Source organism: Salvia miltiorrhiza, chromosome 8, assembly GCF_028751815.1.
Source record: "Salvia miltiorrhiza cultivar Shanhuang (shh) chromosome 8, IMPLAD_Smil_shh, whole genome shotgun sequence".
In the NCBI taxonomy this organism is placed as follows: domain Eukaryota; kingdom Viridiplantae; phylum Streptophyta; class Magnoliopsida; order Lamiales; family Lamiaceae; genus Salvia; species Salvia miltiorrhiza.
Genome location: NC_080394.1, coordinates 10,826,908 through 10,849,322, shown reverse-complemented (window position 1 = coordinate 10,849,322; position 22,415 = coordinate 10,826,908). Strand labels below are relative to the sequence as shown.

The window sequence follows — 22,415 nt, the reverse complement described above, 5'->3', positions numbered from 1 at the left end:
TATTGACAACATGAATTTTTTAAACTTCGAGTACATAAAATTCATATTACGCACAAACATAGAATTTTCACATACTTTTCTTGTCATTTTAGATTTTGTATTTATGAAAGATCGAGTTGTTTTTTAGATTTTTTAAAATTCAGGCTATTTTTACAAATCTTCATAATTCAAATTATTTTTTGTATTTTTTTTAAGTTCAAACCATTTTTACTAATTTTCAAAATTCATATTATTTTTGTATTTTTTTTAAATTCGTGTTATTTTTACAAATGACTTTAAAGTTTGGCTATTTCAAATTTCATGTCATTTTTTGTATTTTTTAAAGTTCATGTCATTTTTACAAATGACTTTAAAGTTCAGGCCATTTTTACAAATGACTACAAAGTTTATGTCATTTTTCTGTATTTTTAAAGTTCGGATCATTTTTACAAATGAATTCAAAGTTCAGGCTATTTTTTTGTATTTTTTAAAGTTCGGGTCATATTTACAAATGACTCAAAAGTTCGGACCATAAACTACAATTAACCCACGAATTAATTATATTCGGAATTATTTGCACTATGATATTTTATGATTGTTCGATAATAATGTGGATTTTTCTCACATCACGTGCCATATAGTAATTATTTTTCTCCTTTTTCCTTTTATTGAAACTTCATTTTGGCTGAACATAATAAAAAGATTATCACATTGAAATAGACATCAACAAATTCTCAGAAAAAAAAAACAAAAAAGAAAAACAAAAACAAAGGTAGTTGAGATTTTTACTGATGAAGCTGTTTGTGACAGATGTTCACCACGTGGTGATCTGTGATTGAGTGTCGCTTTCAGTATTTACCAGAATCACTAATGAGTTATTGAGTTTTAATTTCGGAGCTAACCGCCCAATTTTAGACCGTGGACGTGGTGGCGCCTCAAAAATCCACATTACCAGTTTTAGTTAACTTCTTTTCTTCTTTTTTGTTTTGAATTACAGAATTAGGTAGGGGACTAACGTACAAGAATTCATTTCAAGGGGGTCTAATTTATAATATTTTCATAAAATACATATTTTAAATTAAATTTAATCATAAATTTATTGTTTTTTTTAAAAAGACATAGCATCATTAAAAAAATACTAACTACCATGCATTGGAGTAGACCTAAGGCCCCTTAGCCCATTAGCTCGCACTTAGGCCCATTGACTCAAGTATTTAGGCTCAATCCTTGTTCTGATTTCCACCTTGTAATTGAGCTGCCAGAGCTGGCACGATATAGCTGGGAGGCAGAGTTGAGCTTGCCAAGCCGAGAGCCGGGTTAGGTTGCCACGATAACTCCCGATTGAAAATTAGCCCTGTCAAGTCAGAGTTGCACCAAATATTAGAAATAACCATAATAGTAATAACAATAATAAGAATAAATAGAAATATTCCAGCCATGTTATGCACAATGTTGGTGCATATTTTACTCTTCACCACATTTATTAAATAATTTATCAATTACTATATTCAAAATATATGCTTATTGATAATTAATAAAAATTAATAATAACTCATTAATATATAATGATAAGAATATTCATTAGTATAATAATAAAAATAATACTCATAAGTTATAATTAAAAAATAAGTTACAAGTATGACTTATCTATGAGAATAATAAATTATAAGTTATAAATCTTAAATAGATTTAGAAATATATGAACAACTATAAATTTTAAATGAACTATAAAATAGTTGCCAATTGAGCTCGAGCTCGAATAGAGGATTTTATATTTTATTTGCGAGTTGAGCTCTAGTAACAATTTGCGAAAAACCATCAATTTAAACATGAGCCGAGCTCGACAACCAAGCTCTAATAAAATAATTATCGAATCAAATTTTAACCAAACTCAACTCCATATTTATTTGTCGAGCCGACCTCGAATTTAATTTAAAGTTCGAATTCAAACTCGAGCTTAGCTCGAGTTCAATATAGATTTAACAAATCAAGCTTAAATCTTAAAGTATAGTTAGTATAGCCTAAATTAATTCCTAAATCTCTCTCTCGATTCAGAGGATCGATCTTCACCGCTTGATCTTGAATGTCCTTGAAAACACCTTTTTTAAAGATAAATAATGCTCGTTATTAATGCATTTATATGATCTTTTTGATAACCTTTTCCAAAAAGTACGTGATCGATAATGCCCGATTTATGGAATTTGAAATCCTTCGCCGCTAGGTCAAATTTTTTACACCCTTGAAGTTCACATGTTTATTTTAGAGGGATAAAATACAAATACCAAATATAGGATGGTATTTACCGTATTTTCGTTATTAGAAATTATAATGAACAAGTAATATTTCTTTTTCATTGGCATAAAATTATTGGAATTCTAAGTAGTCATTCCAAAAATAATACTCGCGAATATGTATTTGACATTCGAAAATCAATCATATGCATTAATATAGGTAGTACGGACATTTAACTTCAGTTTAGTTTGATAGTGTGTATAAACAGTATTATTATTGTTATTTAGAAAGTATATACAAAGAGAGACGTTTACCCAAATATATCGTATGGTATGGTATGATATGATATGATACGTGAAGTATTGCACTAAATTTGTACTGCTGAATTGATTATTCGGAAATTTACTTCTTTTTTGAATTTTTTTTTTTTTTTTTTACTTGGGGGATAGTTAAGAGCGATCAGGAAAAAAGACGTCCAAGGCTAAGCGATGGATATTTTGCATGAAGTTCAATTATTTAACAAAAACACGATGAAATATTAGTCCAAATCCGTTACCAGAAAAAAGTGTTTATATTTAATTTAACTGAATTTTATATTAAAAAAAGTACACATACAAATCTAATATTTTCAAGGACTCGAGTCCCATGTGATCCGTAGGATGGGATGAGATCAAGTGTCTCACAATTTTATGTGTGTCACTGTGTCTCATGCTTATATCTATTATTTTAAAAATATTTTTTATAAAAATAAAATTTATTATGATACTATGAATTATATTTAATTTTTATTTTAAAAAATTAAATTTTTTAAAAAGTATATACCATAACTTTGAATTTATCAACCTATTATTAGCTAATAAAAGTGAAATTAAATGATAAAAAATACTCCCTCCGTCCCACGAAGCATGACCTAGTTCTTTTCGGCACGAGAATTAAGAAATTGGTATTTTGTGTGTTAAATGTGGTAGGTGAAAAAGTGAAAAGGTGAATAAAGGGTACATTTTTTGTCATTTTTAGAAACAGGTCAAGCTTCGTGAGACAAACCCAAAAGGAAATTGGGTCATGCTTCGTGGGACGGAGGGAGTAATTATATACCCTAGATTGATGGAATAAATCCTAGTTAATAATCACAAAATTAAACTAAAGCATATAAAGTTGAAATTGAAGAAAAAATATATAAGAAAATAAATAAAATTGAAAATAGGACACAAAGTGGAACATAAAGTATGGTATACTGAATCACATTTTCGGTAAGATGAGCTTTCCCCATAATAGTGATCAAATGAATTTCCCACTTGTACTTACAAATATTGCATCTTGGCACCTAAATATCTACAATTTTCACAATATTTAGGGGATATGGAGTAATATTTTTAGAGGCACATTTGCGTGCGTATGAATGCATGGTACACCTGTTATAATTAAATCTTAATAATGATTTATAAATTTTAATTAGAGATTAATAAATTCTCACTACAAGAAAACACGCGTTTAGCGACCGAAATTAACGATCAAAACTTTCGGTCGTTAATTTTGCGGCCTTAACGACCGATTTACGACCGTTTCACGACCGATTTTATTTTTTATTTATCTTTATTTTTTAACGACCGAAAATTCGGTCGTTAATTATTTTTTTATATTTTAATATTTTATTTTTCTTAACGATCGAATTTTCGGTCGTAAAAATTATTTTTTTTTATATTTTAATTGTTTTTTTAATTTTAACGACCAAAAATTCGGTCGTTAATATATTTTTTTTATTTTTTTTAATTAATTTTATTTTAAAAAATATATATTTTTTTTAAAAATTAAATGTTTTTAACGACCGAATTATTTGGTCGTTAATATTATTATTTTTTATTTTTTTTAATATTTTTAAAATAAAAAAATATTTTTTTTAATTATTTTTTTAAGACCGAATTTTTCGGTCGTTAAAATTATTTTTATTTATTTTAATTATTTTTTTTATTTATTTTATTTATTAACGACCGAATAATCGGTAGTTAATATTATTTTTTCAATTTTTAAAATTTTTAAATTTTGTTTTTATTTTTATTTTTTGATTATATATATATATATATATAAATATTTAATTATTTTTTATTAATTGTTATTTAATTATTATTTTCAAATAATAGAGAATATTTTAAAAATGATTGTTATTTTCATAATATTATTAAAAAAATAGATAATATTGATTATTAATAAAAATGTGATATTATTTGCAAATAATAATAAATTATTAGATTTATTAGATTTATTATAATAAATTATTAGACTTATTAGATTTTCTAAATTATTAGATTCATTATTTTCAAAATATTAATTATTTTATTATTATAAAATAATAAAATTATTTTTCAAATATTAATTTTATTAATATTGATTATTTGATTTAATATTGATTTTGTTGTATATTTGATTGTTATTTTTCATACTCATATTTTCTTTTCTTTTTTTAATTACGATAATATTAATTTTTTATTATTTTAAATTCGATCGTATATTTACCGTCAATGTTTCGCCGGCACCACAAATCTTAGTTAATATCTCGACATATTATAAGGTTATGAATGATTAATGATATTTTATATTGAATTAGAGTTTAAATGAATAAATAGGTACTATATATATTAGTAATACGAGTGTTCTGTACTGGTGACTACTCGAAAGGAACTTCAAGGTTAAGCGTGCTTGACTTAGAGCACAAGTAAGATGGGTGACCTACTGGGAAGTTTGTTAAATGGTATGCAATTAAGGTCAAAATACATTTGAAATACACTAAAAATACTTGTGGGATACAAAGATATATAAATATATATATATATATATATATATATATATAATTTTTTCGAATAAAAAATTATTTTTTTAATTAATTTTTAACGACCAAAAATTCGGTCGTTAAAAATAAAATTTCGGTCGTTATTTAAAAAAAATAAAAAAAAAATAATTTTTTTATTTTTTTTCCCTTTTTAACGACCGAAATTTCGGTCGTTAAAAATAAAAAATCGGTCGTTAAATTTAACGACCGAAAAAACGGTCGTTAAAACTCGGGCGATGATGCAAACAACGACCGGAAAAAACGGTCGTTAAAAATATTAACGACCGATTTTTGGGTTTTAACGACCGAAATTTCGGTCGTTAGAGCCGCATTTTCTTGTAGTGTCTATTAAAAAGTTGGAATGCTGAAATAAGATTTTATTAAAAAGAAAAAAAGAAACAACAACGGAAAACCGAAAACCCTTGAAAGCACAAAGCTGCAGACTAAGGGCCGAGCCTCGTTAAAACCTCAAAACAGTAGAGGAAAAAGAGTACTCGTCAAGGACCAAGGTTGACAGAGCTGAGTTAGGAGGTCTCAAGGATTCCGGCCGAACCATTACCCTTAGGCCTCCCGGCTCAAAACCGATCCAGAACGAAGAGAAAAAGAAAAAAATCCCAAAAAAATTAAGCGAAACGAGTAAAATAGGGAATAGAAACATCCTCCTTGACAAAATCATTTAAACCAGCAATGGCATGAGGCCAAAAACCCTCTTCCCTAGCTTGAGAAGCCAAAAAATCCGCCGATCTGTTGCCCTCACGAAAAATGTGAGAAATGCGCCATGTGAAAGTATGGAGTTTGGAGAGAGCGAGCTGCCACCGAGGCTTGAATCTCCAAGGAACCGTTTGAGAGAGCGACTGAAGGAGCTGGACCACGTAAGAAGAATCCGACTCAAACCAAACTCTGTCCCATTTGGCACGATGCACAGATTCAATCGCAATAATAATAGCTAAAAGCTCTGCTTCGAACGCAACCCCCTGGCCGCCAGAGAAATGATAACAACCAAGAACGTCATTGAAGGCATTCCTAAAGACGCCCCCCGCATGAATCCTCCCTTCACGAACCGAACCATCAGTATTAATTTTAATCCAAGACGGCGGTGGAAGGTGCCAAGCAACGTAAATATAGGAGAAAGGCTTCCTGGGTTGTCCAGCGATGGAGATATTCTTAAGAATGAGAAGATCAGAAACCGAGTTGGCCATAGTACCAAGGACAAAATTGTTGGCAGCTTCACAAAGAAAAACCCGGACCTGCTTGAGAATCAAGTGGCGCGAAGGTGCTAAATTTTTGTGTATGACGTTGTTGCGGTGAGACCAGAGACTCCAGAGGAGAGAGACCACCCCAGCTTTCCACAAATTGCCAACCTGTTTGTTGTTCTTCTGGTGGATAGAGAAGCGAATCATGCTGCCCACGTCCAACGGCAAAGGTTGCTCAATCAAAAACCAACGAAAGACATCCGCCCAAATAGAAGCCGAGAAGGGACAGTTCAACAGAACGTGATCCATCGTCTCTTCCGCTGCCGAGTGTTCGCTATTTTATTTACACGCCGCAAGTGTACGGGTGCAATTGAGTATAGCAGTGACAAGGTCGAATCCACAGGGACTAATTGTTATCAATGCCTAATCGTAATCACTTTACTCTATCTGGAAAACCGAATTGTAAAGGTTTGATTCTTGAAAACAAATTTAAATTGAAATAAAGGAATACTGAAAGGAAATCAAGCTGTAAAAATGCGAAGTAACAGAAGAAAGAGAGTTTCCCAAGGCAAAGGTTTCAACAGATTCTCCTAACCAACACGTTTGATTCAATTAATGAGATAATTCCTAAGGCAATCTCAAAGTTAATTCATACCCACTCCCGTGGCATACAAATCGTTGATTACATGCAAGGCTACCGTCCCCGGATCACACTTCTAACATGTAACTCCTAAAAGTTCCTAGGATTAAAGCCTTCACAATTATTAATTCCCTTTAGAATTAAAATAAATGTGTTCTATGTTCTTAGTTCAGGTTATAATTATCATCTCCCGATCTCAAATTAAAACCTATGATAATGCTAAATTGGTGATCAAGCAACAAAGCAAACAATTATAACAAGAACATAGAAAGGAATATAAATCTCAATTAATTAAATCAACAGTTAGAAATTTGAATCATGTTTACTCCCTAAATCCTGGGAAAAAGGGATTTAGCCACACATAGACATATGACTAACAATCACAATCTCAATAAAACTAATAAACATTAAACAATGAAAAACCGTAGAGAAGTTGAGATTCTTCAGTCTTGCTCTTGCTCCGTGTCTCACAGCTCTCAGGAAAAGTCAGAATATGATCAAAGGTGATAAAAGGTGTCTGGGATAAGCTAAAAGATGGTATTTATGAGCCCTAGGTCGTCTAAGCCCGAAAATACTCCAAAAACGCGCTTTTAGTGAAAAATCGGAAAAACTGGGCGGAACTCGGCGTTTCGCGCGGCCGGGTCGCGCGGCCGCATGGCTGGACCGCGCGAGCTCGCGCGGCCTTCTCGCGCGCCCGCGCGCTGTGCCCGCGTGAGCAGTCCAGCAACTTCTGCCATCGTCGCGCGGCCGGGTCGCGCGGCCGCGCGCCTGGACCGCGCGACCTCGCGCGGCCTTGCGCAGTGATTTTGTTTTGGCTCGTTCTCCCTCGTCCGAACTCCGATTTACGAACCGTTTGCACTCACGAACTCCTCTAGAGATGAACTAAAACTTGTATTTCAGCCAAATCTTCCAAATTCTTCTTCGTTATTTCTGAAAATACGTTCAAACACAAGCGAGTGACAAGTTCTTGACCAAAAACCAATATAAGCTCAAAATAAACCATCAAACACACAAAAACCTCATAACTAACCATCAAATATGACACACTAAGAGGTAAAAAAGCATGTTTATCAACCCCCCAAACTTGAACTATTGTCCGTCCTCGGACAAAACAAAGATGAACCAAGAATGAATCAACAAGAGCGCAGAGAAAAGTGGATAACATTATGGCTTCAGATTTGTCAACAAAATACCAACATGCATTTGTATCTCCTATCATCACAATATCACAATCTTGACAAACTCAAATTATGCTCTCAATGAATTGCAATCCTCACCAAAAAGATAAAGAATATAAGAACTCTCAACTCTCAAGTGTATCAATTCAAAAAGGACGTGTATACGCTCAGTTCAAGCTAAACAAGTACTCATCCATAAGCTTGTCAATCGTCTCACCTCTCCACCACTAAATGTGTGCTCCTATAACCAAGATCAAAAAGGTCTTTATTGAAGGTTGTAATGTAGGCTCTTTGGTAAGGTAGGATAAATTTGGCTGAGTGACTAAAAGATACTCCTCAATGTAGCTCGATCACCAACCTTATAACATTCTTAAATCATACCATCTTCCACCTCTCACAAAACCAGATTTTTCAATGCGAGAAATCATCACAACTCAACAATTATTTCTCATAACATTATGTCTCTCTAATGCATCCTATGTACCCATTTTTTCAATTCTTTTGCTCTCTCTTTTCCTTTCTTTTTTTCTCTCTTTCTTTTTTTTTTTTTTTCTTTTTTTTTTTTCAATGACTTGTAGGGTACTAGGATTTTTTCAATCAAGATCAAAGTACATAATCCATAAACACACATCTCCACAAACCAACTACCCCATAACAACAATCTCCAAGCTCCCACCCACGGCTAAACCAAATAAAATGGAAAATAAAAGGCTCAAAGGGGGCGAACTAGGATCATATATAGTAATAGGACAAATATGGGATATATAGGCTAGCAAAGATGGCCTTCTATCATCTCAAAGTTATTAAGCACACTATGTGACCTCGAGGGAGAAACCAAGACAAGTTCTAGTGAGACACATGCATGCTCGAACAATCACTCAAGAATAAGAAATAAGACTGTAAACATGGTGACAGTCAAGGCTCAAATCTCACAGCTTATTTCATTGATTGCAACATCAAAAGAGACCATGCTTATCATTCATCAATCATGCTCAATCTCAACAATATCAACACAAACGCATGCAATTTCACAATTTTAAAGCAGAAATCGTCATAAGCCAATTATCCAACAAAACTCTGCACTACTCACATCATCATCAAGGTACATCACAAAGAAATCAACAAAGCAAGACTAAACAACTCAACGACAAAACAAACAAGAACAACCAAAGCAAACAGTGCACCCACAAAGACACATCCCCCCAAACTTATTCACCACCAAGGAGAATAAGTTTGAAAAGGATTTGTGGGGCACGAAAACAAACAAACAAACAAACGAAAAGGAATAAACTAACCAGAAATTGGGTTGCCTCCCAATAAGCGCTATTTTTAACGTCGTTAGCTCGACAGAACAGCAACCTCTTCAAGGTGGCTGGTACAAGCAGTGCTGCGACCAGCTGCTTCCTACTCCATGCTTTTCATCCAGAGCTCTTCCTTTAAACTTTCGATCACGTGGGTCCTGCCAAGAAAAAGGATCCGTATCAAATGTATTAAATATATCAACACTTACCTTGCCCGGATCTTTAGCTTTCTTGGGCACTTCATCTTCTTGGATGTGGCATGGTTCATAGACATGGAACGTTTGGCTTTCCTCATGAACCCTCAACGTGAGCTCTCCTTTCTCCACATCAATCAAAGCTCTTCCCGTTGCAAGGAACGGGCGCCCCAAAATCAGCGGAATTTTGTTGTCGTCCTCAATGTCTAAAACCACAAAATCTGCAGGGAAAATAAAATCCCCCACCTTCACGAGCACGTTCTCCACAACTCCACGAGGATAAGTGACCGACCTGTCTGCCATCTGCAACCTCATAGATGTCGGCTTTAACTCCCCAATCGCCAGCTGCTTGAAAACAGATAACGGCATGAGATTGATGCTCGCCCCCAGGTCGCAGAGTGACCTTCCGAAATGCTGGCTTCCAATAATGCAGGAAAGTGTGAAGCTGCCCGGATCTTTGACCTTCGCCGGCAGCTTCCTCTGCAAGATTGCGCTGCATTCTTCATTGAGATTCACCGTCTCAAACTCCACCAACTTCTTCTTCCTCGAGATAATGTCCTTCAGGAATCTAGCATATTGCGGCATCTCCTGCAATGCTTCCACCAACGGAATATTAATTTGCACTTTCCTGAAGATCTCTAAGAACTTGGAGAACTGCTCCTTCACCCTCTCTTTCTTATGGCGCTTAGGGAGAGGAATGGCCACAGTTGCTGGCGAAGTAGCTTTTTGCTTTGCATCCTTCTTTCTGCCAGAAACCTCAACAGTGACCTCCTCAGCTTTTTCCTCAATCAGCCGTGCGCTTTCCTCTGTTGCCGTCATAGCCCCTTCCTGTGTAGTCCCGCTCGGCAGATCAACCATCTTAAAGTGACGCTGGGGAAACGGCAACCACCCAGGAGGACGCAGATGAGGTGGAAGTCGTCGACCTTCCTCCCAGACTCTCCACGATAGCTCTGGTCTCTCCATCTCACGAGATCCATGGCTGCAATCTGAGGTGCCTTCACTATTTAACCCAATGGCCATGCACTGCTCCTTTGCATTTACCTTGGCATTGTTTGTGAGGTTGCCCGACTGTTGGAGTTTGTTGACGGCTGTGGCTATTTGGCCCAATTGGGTCTCGAACATCTTCATTTGAGTCCCCACAGCAACGGCATTGGACTCCAGCTTTTCCATCCTCTCATCTACCCTGGAGATGAACTTCATCATCAGCTCTTCCAAATTAGGCTTCTTTTCATCATTGATGACTCCATTGGTGACAGAGAATCCTGGTGGAGCATGAAGCGCGTTATTCGGATTCCCATAAGCCAAATTGGGATGTGGACGCCCTCCATGATGAAACTGTTGTCCATGCTGATAGTTCCCATAGTTTCTGCCATTGATGTAGTTGACGTCTTCTACGCCTGTTGGGATCTCCACAGCCGGCTCAGGATGGCCAACAGTCATAGCCTTGATCTTCGAGTTCATCTCTGCCAGCTGAGTCAAAATCAACGCCATAGGCTCCGAACTGGAGGTAGCAGCAACTTTCTTCAAGTGAACTCTCTCGGATGGCCATTGATAGCTCGTGGTGGCCATGCTCTCAATGATCTCCATAGCTTCAGAACTTCCTTTCTTGAGCAATGAGCCCCCTGCAGCTGTATCCATGAACATCCTGGTGCGCTCCCCACAAGCGTTATAGAACATAACCACCAGAGTCCCCTCATCGAAACCATGGGACGGGCACTTTCTCAACTTTTCTTGGTATCTCTCCCATGTCTCTGCTAGTGTCTCTCCATCAAACTGTTGGAATTGGAGAATCTCCATCTTTAGCTTCAGTGTGAGCCCGGGGGGATGGAACTTCCGTAGGAAAAGATCAGCCAAATCCCCCCATACCGGATTAGCTCCCAGCTGCAAAGTTTGATACCATGACTTTGCCTTATCCCGGAGTGAGAATGGAAAAAGGCGGAGTCGTATGATATCATCTGGGACTCCGTTCATCTTGACGGTGCTGCACAACTCCAAGAATTGCGCCAGATGCGCATTGGGATCTTCCACAGCTTTGCCTCCATACTGGTTTTGCTGCACCATCGTGATTAAACCAGTCTTGAGCTCAAAATTATTTGCGTTGACTCTTGGAGGCTCATGAAAATAATAATGCGGAGTGAACGCCTCATTGATCGGGGCCTGTTTCTGCTTGCCAGCATCTTTCTGAGCATCTAACAACGCCTGCAGCTGCTCTCTCAACCCCCGGACTTCTTCTGCAGTGGCAGCCATCGTGTCTAGTGTGGCTTCTCTTTTCTTGTTGTTGTTGAGGTGGAACGTGGCTTCAATCTCTGGATCAAAATCTTCAAGAGGAAGATTCTGAGATCGTGTGTCCATTCACTACCTGGAAAGCTCCAAACACAAGAATTAGAACCACAGGAAAAACAAAGAACAGTAAAATAAATAACAGAAATAAAAAATCCAGATTAGTATCAAACAATTAACAGAATAGTACTGATAAAAATCAGTCCCCGGCAACGGCGCCAAAAACTTGTTCGCTATTTTATTTACACGCCGCAAGTGTACGGGTGCAATTGAGTATAGCAGTGACAAGGTCGAATCCACAGGGACTAATTGTTATCAATGCCTAATCGTAATCACTTTACTCTATCTGGAAAACCGAATTGTAAAGGTTTGATTCTTGAAAACAAATTTAAATTGAAATAAAGGAATACTGAAAGGAAATCAAGCTGTAAAAATGCGAAGTAACAGAAGAAAGAGAGTTTCCCAAGGCAAAGGTTTCAACAGATTCTCCTAACCAACACGTTTGATTCAATTAATGAGATAATTCCTAAGGCAATCTCAAAGTTAATTCATACCCACTCCCGTGGCATACAAATCGTTGATTACATGCAAGGCTACCGTCCCCGGATCACACTTCTAACATGTAACTCCTAAAAGTTCCTAGGATTAAAGCCTTCACAATTATTAATTCCCTTTAGAATTAAAATAAATGTGTTCTATGTTCTTAGTTCAGGTTATAATTATCATCTCCCGATCTCAAATTAAAACCTATGATAATGCTAAATTGGTGATCAAGCAACAAAGCAAACAATTATAACAAGAACATAGAAAGGAATATAAATCTCAATTAATTAAATCAACAGTTAGAAATTTGAATCATGTTTACTCCCTAAATCCTGGGAAAAAGGGATTTAGCCACACATAGACATATGACTAACAATCACAATCTCAATAAAACTAATAAACATTAAACAATGAAAAACCGTAGAGAAGTTGAGATTCTTCAGTCTTGCTCTTGCTCCGTGTCTCACAGCTCTCAGGAAAAGTCAGAATATGATCAAAGGTGATAAAAGGTGTCTGGGATAAGCTAAAAGATGGTATTTATGAGCCCTAGGTCGTCTAAGCCCGAAAATACTCCAAAAACGCGCTTTTAGTGAAAAATCGGAAAAACTGGGCGGAACTCGGCGTTTCGCGCGGCCGGGTCGCGCGGCCGCATGGCTGGACCGCGCGAGCTCGCGCGGCCTTCTCGCGCGCCCGCGCGCTGTGCCCGCGTGAGCAGTCCAGCAACTTCTGCCATCGTCGCGCGGCCGGGTCGCGCGGCCGCGCGCCTGGACCGCGCGACCTCGCGCGGCCTTGCGCAGTGATTTTGTTTTGGCTCGTTCTCCCTCGTCCGAACTCCGATTTACGAACCGTTTGCACTCACGAACTCCTCTAGAGATGAACTAAAACTTGTATTTCAGCCAAATCTTCCAAATTCTTCTTCGTTATTTCTGAAAATACGTTCAAACACAAGCGAGTGACAAGTTCTTGACCAAAAACCAATATAAGCTCAAAATAAACCATCAAACACACAAAAACCTCATAACTAACCATCAAATATGACACACTAAGAGGTAAAAAAGCATGTTTATCACCGAGCATAAAGTGCAGCGGTTAGGCCCCTGAATACCAAAGAGGCGATTCATATCAAAAGTAGGAAGCTTAAAAGGGGCCCAAATCCAGGAGCCCCAGTCGACCTTAGGGAAATGTGGTCGAATGTGAGCAAAGGCCGAAGCAGCTGTAATGTTCCCGAAACCCGAGTGTGTCCAGGATCTGTCGTCCGCCAATCCAGTAATGGGGGTAGATATGATGTCTAGAGAAATGCGCGGGAAAGACTGTATAAAACTAGAAGTGAGGTGCCATTTATTATCAAAGTAGTAGTCTGAAATTTTCTGAGAGAAATAGGGTGTCATGAACTCCGGAATTTGAATTTTGTCGATCAGCCGATACCCGAGCCAATTATCTCTCCAAAAATAAATCGTATCTCCAGTGCCAATCGTGCAGAAGGTATCCGAAACAATCTCCCGAATCGTCCTTCTCACACCAGTCCAAATCGACGAACTCGCCCATTGGGAAGCCCAATCCATGGTCTGAGTGAGATATTTTTGACGAAGCAGCCGATAGCCGAAGCTGTTCATGTTCATAATATGCCAGCCCAACCGAAACATGAAACTATTATTGATGTCAGAGAAAGATTTGACTCCAATGCCGCCATGTTCCTTCAGAGCACGAGCTCTGTTCCAACTCACAGAAAAAGAAGGTTTCTTCAGAGTACTTCCAGTCCAGATGAATGCTTTACAAGCTCTGTCAAGGGCATGCAGAAGTTTCGCTGGCCATTTATAAACAAGCATGCTATGTACCGCAGCACTGTTGATAACAAAAGAAACTAAGCAGAGCCTGCCCGCCATAGAGAGTTGACCACCTTGCCACCTAGGGAAATGGGCAAGAATCCGATCAAAGATAGGTCGAAGCTTAGCCGAAGAAGGTCGACCCGAGAAAATAGGCACCCCCAAGTATGTGAAAGGCATGGAGCCAATGTTGAAGTCCAAAATCCGTTGAAGCCGAGAACGTCGCCCAGGAGACACCCCTTTCCCGAAGTAAAGAGTAGACTTCTGCTTGTTGCAGTATTGACCAGAGACCGTGGCATATAGCTGAAGAATTGAGTCTATCATAATGCAGTTGCGCTTTGAGGCCTCACAGAACAGGAGGACATCGTCAGCGTAAAGCAGATGAGAAGGGAAACTCAAAGATCTCGAGAAACGCATGCCGGCGATTAAACCCCGATTAGCAGCATCCTGAAAAATACGGCTAAGAACATCTTCCGCCAAGGCAAAAAGAATGGGAGACAAGGGATCTCCTTGTCTTACTCCCCTACCGCATTCGAAATAGCCATAGAGAGCACCATTGAACCGAATAGAGATGCGAGCTGAGCTGAGAATAGTTTTGATCCAAGAGCAGAAAATATTGGGGAAGCCGAACTCTTGAAGTACGAACAGAAGAAAATCCCATCTAAGCGTATCAAAGGCCTTATGAATGTCGACTTTAAGAGCCATGTTTTTTCCGTGAAAAGACCTCTCCATGCAGTTCGCCCCTTCCGAGGCAAGAGTGATACATTCATGAATAGAACGTCCCAAAATAAAGCCAAACTGATTGTTGGAGACGATGGTGGCCGCAACAGCATTTAGTCGGATCGCCAGAATCTTGGCAATAACTTTGAAAAAGAAATTGCCTAGAACGATGGGCCGATAATCAGAGATAACCTTGGCATCAACTTTTTTGGGAAGAAGGCTGAGAGTATTCGAATTGAGACCCGAAGGGAGATAATGATGAGTGAAGAATCTTCTGATGGCGGAAGTGAAATCCTGCTCAATAATGTCCCAGGCGGAACGATAGAAAGTACCTCCAAAGCCATCCGGGCCTGGAGCGCTATCTTTGTTCATAGCAAAGACCACCGCTTTTATCTCCGTGGCAGTCGGACAAGTAACCAAAGCCGACTTCTGGTCCAGAGTGAGGCTACTGGTGATATAATTAGTAATCCACGAAAGATCGACCCTAGGATTTGAATCCGCCGCAAAAAGAGATTTATAAAAGTTTTCCACATGAGACGCCAAAGTGTTATGATTTTCAACCAGGACGTCGTTAATCTCAAGATGCTTGATGGTATGGCTAGCGCGCTTCATTCTCACCATGTTATGATAAAACTGAGTATTTCGATCTCCATCCTGGAGCCATCGAATTCTACTTTTCTGGCGAAGCAGGTCCTCTTTCCGACTGCCATCGAATTAAAAAGTTGGAATGGATGTGCCCTACATTTGAATGCACGCAGACACTTTTTTATGTACGCTGATAGAAATTATAAAAGTATAAACTTGTTGGTGCAAAGTAAAATTAATGCATTTTTATATTTAGGTTACGTTTATTTTGATGGATAAAATTATCCATGAAAAATGATGAATAATAAAAATTTATGCTTTTAAATGTCTCCTTTCTTTTCCAACATTTTACACAAAAGTATTTTTCCTTCCTTATTTTCACTTCAAGGATGGATAATATTATACCTCCATAAAAATATCTACAACATCATACATATAGAATAACATTATCCATCATTAAAGTGAAAATAAGGAAAGAAAAATATTTTTGTGTAATATGTTGAAAAAGAAATGGAACATTTAGCATAAATTTGTGTTCATCCTTTTTCCATGAATAAATTTATCCATCAAAGTAAATACAGGCTAAGGAGTTAACGCATGATCTGAATTGTGATTAATGGGGTCATGTTAGTCAGACTTCTATAGTGAAGTCTACCGTCACCATATCATGTTCAAGAGTTGGGAGAGATTCTATTTCTTGGTGATATAATGAGTGTGACTACGTTTTAGTGAAATATTGTTTAGCTGAATTTATAACTTTCTTAAAGTGATTTATAAGTTTTTTACAAAGAAAAAAAAGATTCTAAATAGTTAAGAATAAACTGTGAACAAATTAAACTTTAACAATTTATAAGCTTCTGAAAACATTACTCATGTAAGACCAATTAGTCCATAGTATTTAGGGGCTGCATCTAGTGATCACATTTTCCTTTTTATTCATTTTCAACAAAATATAAAGTGTAGTTACTTGATATATTTGAAATTTCTTGTTCCATTTTCGTGGTATAACTATTACATGTCATTATTGAATGTATATTTGTGTAACACTACATTTTATACGTATGATGCTGTACCACGTGTCACTGAGACCCTTTGAATTCACCTATTTATGCCACCTTGCACCCTCTGATTATTTCAAAATAAAAAAACAATTGTCTGATTCATGCAATGATGGTCTCCAATTCCTCCATCTCAAGCTCAGCATCATCAAGCAGCACTACTTCTTCTTCTTCTCCCGAATCCTCATGCCTAATCGGGTCACTCTTCCGGGAAGAAGGGCACATTTATTCCGTGGCGGCCGCTGGGAACATGCTGTACACGGGCTCCGAGAGCAACACCGTGAGAGTGTGGAAAAACTTGCAAGACTTTTCCGGGTTCAAGTCGGCAAGTGGGATGGTGAAAGCCATCGTGGTGCTCAATCAAAAGATCTTTACGGGTCATCAAGATGGCAAGATACGGGTATGGACCCTCCTCGACGACCACAAACCCGCCCCGTTTAATCGGGTCGGCTACTTGCCCAAAACTAAGCATTTGTTGCTCAAATCTTTGAGCCCCAGAAGCTACGTTAGAGTCGCAAGGAACCGTAATGTTCCGTGGATAAAGCATTACGACACCGTTTCATGCATGAGCGTCGATGCGTATCACGGCCTATTGTACTCCGGCTCGTGGGATAAAACCCTCAAAATTTGGAGAATTTCCGACTCCAAATGCCTCGAATCCGTTGCGGCGCACGACGACGCCGTCAATTCGGTCATCGCGGCGCCGGGCGGGATGGTCTTCACGGGTTCCGCCGACGGCACCGTCAAGGCGTGGCGGCGGGAGTTCTCCGGGAGGCGGACGGAGCACTTTCTGGTGGACGTGCTGCTGGAGCAGGAGCACGCCGTGACAGCGCTGGCGGCGGCCGGCGGGGGCCGGGCGGTGTATGCGGGGTCGTCGGACGGGCTGGTCAGATTTTGGGAGGTTGGGAAGCGGTTGGTGGTGTGCGGAGGCGTTCTGAGGGGACACAAGCTGGCGGTGCTGTGTTTGGCGGCGGCGGGGAATCTGGTGATGAGCGGATCGGCGGATAAGAGCATATGCGTGTGGCGGAGGGGTGGCGGCGGAGTGCATGAGTGTGTGGCGGTGCTGACGGGGCATGCTGGGCCGGTGAAGTGCCTGGCGGCGGAGGAGGAGAAGTTGACGGAGGAGGAGGAGGGTCGTCGGAGGTGGATTGTGTATAGTGGGAGTTTGGACAAGAGCGTTAAGATTTGGAGGGTGTCCGACTGAGCTTGGACCACCAATTGTGAACCGTTAGATTCACTCCACTTAGAAGCACATGTCCTCTTATTAATTATGCTTTACTTTTAAATTGTCAAATAAATTAATATACTAATTATGACATATTTTGCAATTTTAAATACTTCATCACAAAATAATCCTAAAAGAGGACTATACATATTTTAATAAAAATAGTTAAGTGTATTGTGAGTGAACTTAAAAAGAATTAGTGTTAATAATGATAATTAATTGTATTGTGAGTGAAGAAAATGGCCTACCATATACCTCCGTCCCACTCCAATAGACTCATTTTTCTTTTTGGGATGTCCCACTCCAATAGGCTCATTTTTTTTTTTTGGTAAAAAAGTTGTACTTAATTGGTGTGGACTACACCACTTTACTACCACTTTCCTACTAAAAAGTAAATTTTTTTAATCTTCGTGCCCAAAAAAAGTGAGCCTATTGGAGTGGGACGGAGGGAGTAATAAAGAGTTTTCAAAAATATAAATAAATTAATTTTTCTAACATCCTAAAATAATAAAAATGAAATATTTTTTTGGACGAAGAGTGTATTATTTTTTGACGTTGACAATTATATACTCCTTTTGCATCATAGAAACATGAATTTTTTGTCATTTCGGGTCATCTCACGAAAATATGAACATTTTTATTTTTGCACACTACTCCATAACAATCTCTTTATTTTTTTATTTCTATTTTTCATAAAGTGAGATTTTTTTTTCATTCATAATATATTTTTAAAATTTATGTCACTTACAATTAAATATTCATATTTTTGTTTGACGGAGTATATTGTTGCCATTAAAAGTTGGATGCCATGAAATTTCGTTCTATTTTTAGATGCTTCCCAAAAAGAACGAAACACGAAAAAGTAGGAAAGCATTCATTTATCTACATTCTTTTTAAGTCTCGACTTTAGGGAATTTTTTTTCGTTATTTTTTTTTCTTTAAACAACACCTAAAATTTCAACTAAAAAGATGAAATGAAAATACTTAACTATTTGTATGTCAAGAATCTCTTTTATTTTCAGCTTTTCTCGACCATCAAATTATTATTTTTTTACGGCGAAATCATCTTTTTTCTCAATAAATTGACGAAAATGAGAAGCCAAAATAATCGAAAAACGAAAAACCTACAGCCTCAAATTAAGGTTAGTTGATAGAGTTGACTCATAAACTAAAGTTTGAGGATTGTATGTAAATAAGACGTGAAATAAAAGTATCTTTTGTATTTGGAAGGACAGCCAAATTTCATTTTGCTAAATATATTGTCATATGTGAACAGCCAATAAAAGATATCGAAGGACAGCCATATTACCTGGAAAAATCCAAATGCTACAGCCCATTATTCTTGCTTGTTTGTTTCATAGGCCCAATAGCACTTTAAGTAGATCCCAAACCAGGGACGGATCTAAGAATTTAATTAGGACCGGGCGAGATTTCATCGGGTGTTTTTAATGAATTTTTAGTAAAGAAAACAGACCGGGCGACCGCCGAGACTTCATCAAAATATATACATATATATAGGTAATAAAAAAAAATTGACCGGGCGACCGCCGAGGCTGCCCGGCCTCTAGATCCGTCTCTGTCCCAAACACACAATTGACATGAACATTGCATTTTAAAACTCTTAATTACAATTTACAAAAAACTCTTTATATATATATATATATATAGGGAGCGGTTATTCAATAAACCACCCTTATTTTAAGAATTACGAACCAGTAAAAATGCATGAATTTTATGTATAACACGCATGAATAAACTGTATAAAGGTACGAATTGCGAAAAATAATTTTTTGCTACCTTTGGGATTCGAACTCAGGACCATGAATTTATCCAACAAGGTGATGAATCAACCGTAGATCTTGATGATCTAAGGGCTGAAAATGGTTCCTAATTTATATTTTAAGAAACGTTCTTATTTTAGCCTTCCCCTATATATATATATATATATATATATATATATATATATATATATATATATATATAGGGAGAGGTTCAAGAAAGAACCATAAATAAAAGAAGACCGGAGAACCATTTTCAGCCATTCGATCATCAAGATCTACGGTGAATGCATCATCTTGTTGGATGAATGCAGATCCTGGGTTCGAATCCTGAAGGGAGCATTTTATTTTTATTTTTTTAGTGCATTAATTTTAATAGCGAATGCATTAATTTTTACAGTGGATGCATTAGATTTGATGGTTCTCCCGTTCTCACAAATAATATAGTTCTCTCTAGAACCACACCCTATATATATATATATATATATATATATATATATATATATATATATAGGGAGAGGTTCAAATAAGAACCACTAAATAAAATTAGAACAGAGAACCATTTTAAGCCATTCGATCATCAAGATCTACGGTGGATGCATCATCTTGGTGGATGAATGCAGATCCTGAGTTCGAATCCTGAAGGGAGCAAAAATTTTATTACTTTCGGATGCATTAAATTTAATAGCGAATGCATTAATTTATATAGTAGATGCATTGATTTTAATGGTTCTTATGTTCTCACGATAAGTGTGGTTCTCACTATAACCGCACCCTATATATATATATATATATATATATATATATATATATATATATATGCATATAATTATACTAGATAAAATTATAGTAAAATTGTTACATACATGTAGTTTAGTGGTGTTTCCTTATCCATTTAAGGGCGAGTGATTGAGGTTTCATCTCCCAACTAAAAAGAATATATCTTAAAATTGTATGTAGTGCACATAAAAAATTATAAATAACAATAGTAAATGAAAAATAATATACATGTTGACGATGTAATATCTTGGATCTAACCCCTAGCGTGTCCCGACCAGTGTTGTCCCTGCCCATGCTCAATTGAGCCTCTAGAGAGGTGGACATAGCTCGACTCAGAATCACACTTTGAACGGAGTCGGTCTGAATCTTGAAGTTTTTTTGGCCTTAAATGAGTCCATGGTGGTATACGATGAGCTTGGAGTCGGTCTGAATCTTGAAGTTTTTTTGGCCTTAAATGAGTCCATGGTGGTATACGATGAGCTTCAGATGAGTTTCAATAGGGATCAAATGAGTTTTCAATTTTAGACAATTTAAATTTATAATCTCTATATTAAGATTCTTTAAAGTTTATTACTTCATTCGTCCCTCAAACATAGTTAGTGGATTGCTTCTAAAAATATGTTAGGAAGATGTTTTGAAACTGATCAAAATAGAAAGAAAGGAAAATGTTTCAAGGACGAAGGGAGTAAGATATGAGACAAAAGTCCTTGTAAAAAATCAAGCCAAATCTAATTATAATTATAATAAAACTTTATCTTTTCAAAGTCTAAGTATAATAAGCCTAATTAAGTTCTTACAAAAATTATCATGAGAAGAAATATATAACAACATACTTTTTTTTTAGAGAAAAACCATATTCATCTATGAATCAAAATTATGAGAGACAATGTCCTTAAGCCATCTAGAAAAATTCCGAGTCCAACAAAGAGAGTCAATACAAGTTCTCGCGACCTGAGCTAAGAGGGTTTGGCTGAACTTACAAGCTCATTCAAAGTGTTTGGCAAAATAAGCTCCTAACGAGCTTATAATCTGTAAAATTAAGCTCTAAGAGCTAATAAGCTCCCCAAAAAATAAGTTCATCTACCCTAACTTATTTTCTTATTTTCTTATAAGCAACACTCATTTTATAAAAATAACTCAACTATATTTTTTATTTACATTATGTATCATTTTTATTTCATTTCTTTTATATTTTCTTTCTCTAACAAAAATTTTCTCTCTCTAACGAAAAATTATCATTCTAGCTTATAAGTTCAATTAACCAAACACTTTAACAACTTATAAGATATTAAGAAACTACATCTTATAAACTCTTGAAATATCTTATAAGCTCCATGAGCTTATAAGCTCTTTAAAATAAGCTTAGCCAAACACCCTCTAAGTTATGAGCCACAGCATTGACCTCTCTATACATGTGATTCACATTTAATAAAAAGTTGTCCCTTGCCACATGAAGGATCTCCGCCAAATTCACAGGTAAGCAGCTCACATCTTCCATCTCATTCGCCATAGCATGCGTTGTTAGGAGGGAGTTCGTATATAACTCCACCGATAACAAAATACTTATTAAGTTAATATTTTACTTCAAGTTAAACACAAATATTCCCTTAAAAAGGTTAATTATAAATATAAAACTAATTATGAAAGAAATAAATATATAAATAATAGGCTTGAGCTTAGTTTCAAGCGGTCCTGATCTTGGTCCGATCTTCTAGCGATCCTGATCCTAAATCGGACTTGATCTTGATAAATAATATAAATAAAACTCATCACAAAAAGTTGGCTCGGTCCAACTAATACATCCTCTCGAGCGGGCTAGTCTTGGCCCAGCACATACTGAGTTTGGACTGGGTTGGGTTGGACTGACCCAACTCAATTGACAACTCTAGTCTTGATCACTGTTTAGACAATTTTTTCTTTTATTATTTTCCCCCTATTTTATAAATAAAATAATATACTCCCTCCGTCCCATGAATCTTGATACGTTTAGTTTGGGCATGGGAATTAAATAATTGTAGATTAGTGTTTTAAGTGTGTAGGTAATAAAGTATAAAAGTGATAAAGTAGAAGAGTGAAAGTAAT

The 22,415-nt window shown here is 36.8% G+C and overlaps 2 protein-coding genes across 2 annotated transcripts; one reads left to right on the top strand and one right to left on the bottom strand.

The window, feature by feature from the left end:
* Positions 1-1,199: 1,199 nt before the first annotated feature.
* Positions 1,200-6,537, bottom strand: LOC130998061 (uncharacterized). The gene is made up of 2 exons (XM_057923497.1): positions 5,718-6,537; positions 1,200-1,333 (listed from the first exon to the last, which is right to left on the bottom strand). The coding sequence occupies exons 1-2, from the start codon at positions 6,535-6,537 to the stop codon at positions 1,200-1,202; spliced, it is 954 nt and encodes a 317-aa protein (XP_057779480.1).
* A 9,789-nt stretch (positions 6,538-16,326) lies between these two features.
* LOC131000867 (protein JINGUBANG-like) lies at positions 16,327-17,900 on the top strand. Its single transcript, XM_057926996.1, has one exon. The coding sequence runs from the start codon at positions 16,660-16,662 to the stop codon at positions 17,752-17,754; it is 1,095 nt and encodes a 364-aa protein (XP_057782979.1). The 5' UTR covers positions 16,327-16,659; the 3' UTR covers positions 17,755-17,900.
* Positions 17,901-22,415: the final 4,515 nt, after the last annotated feature.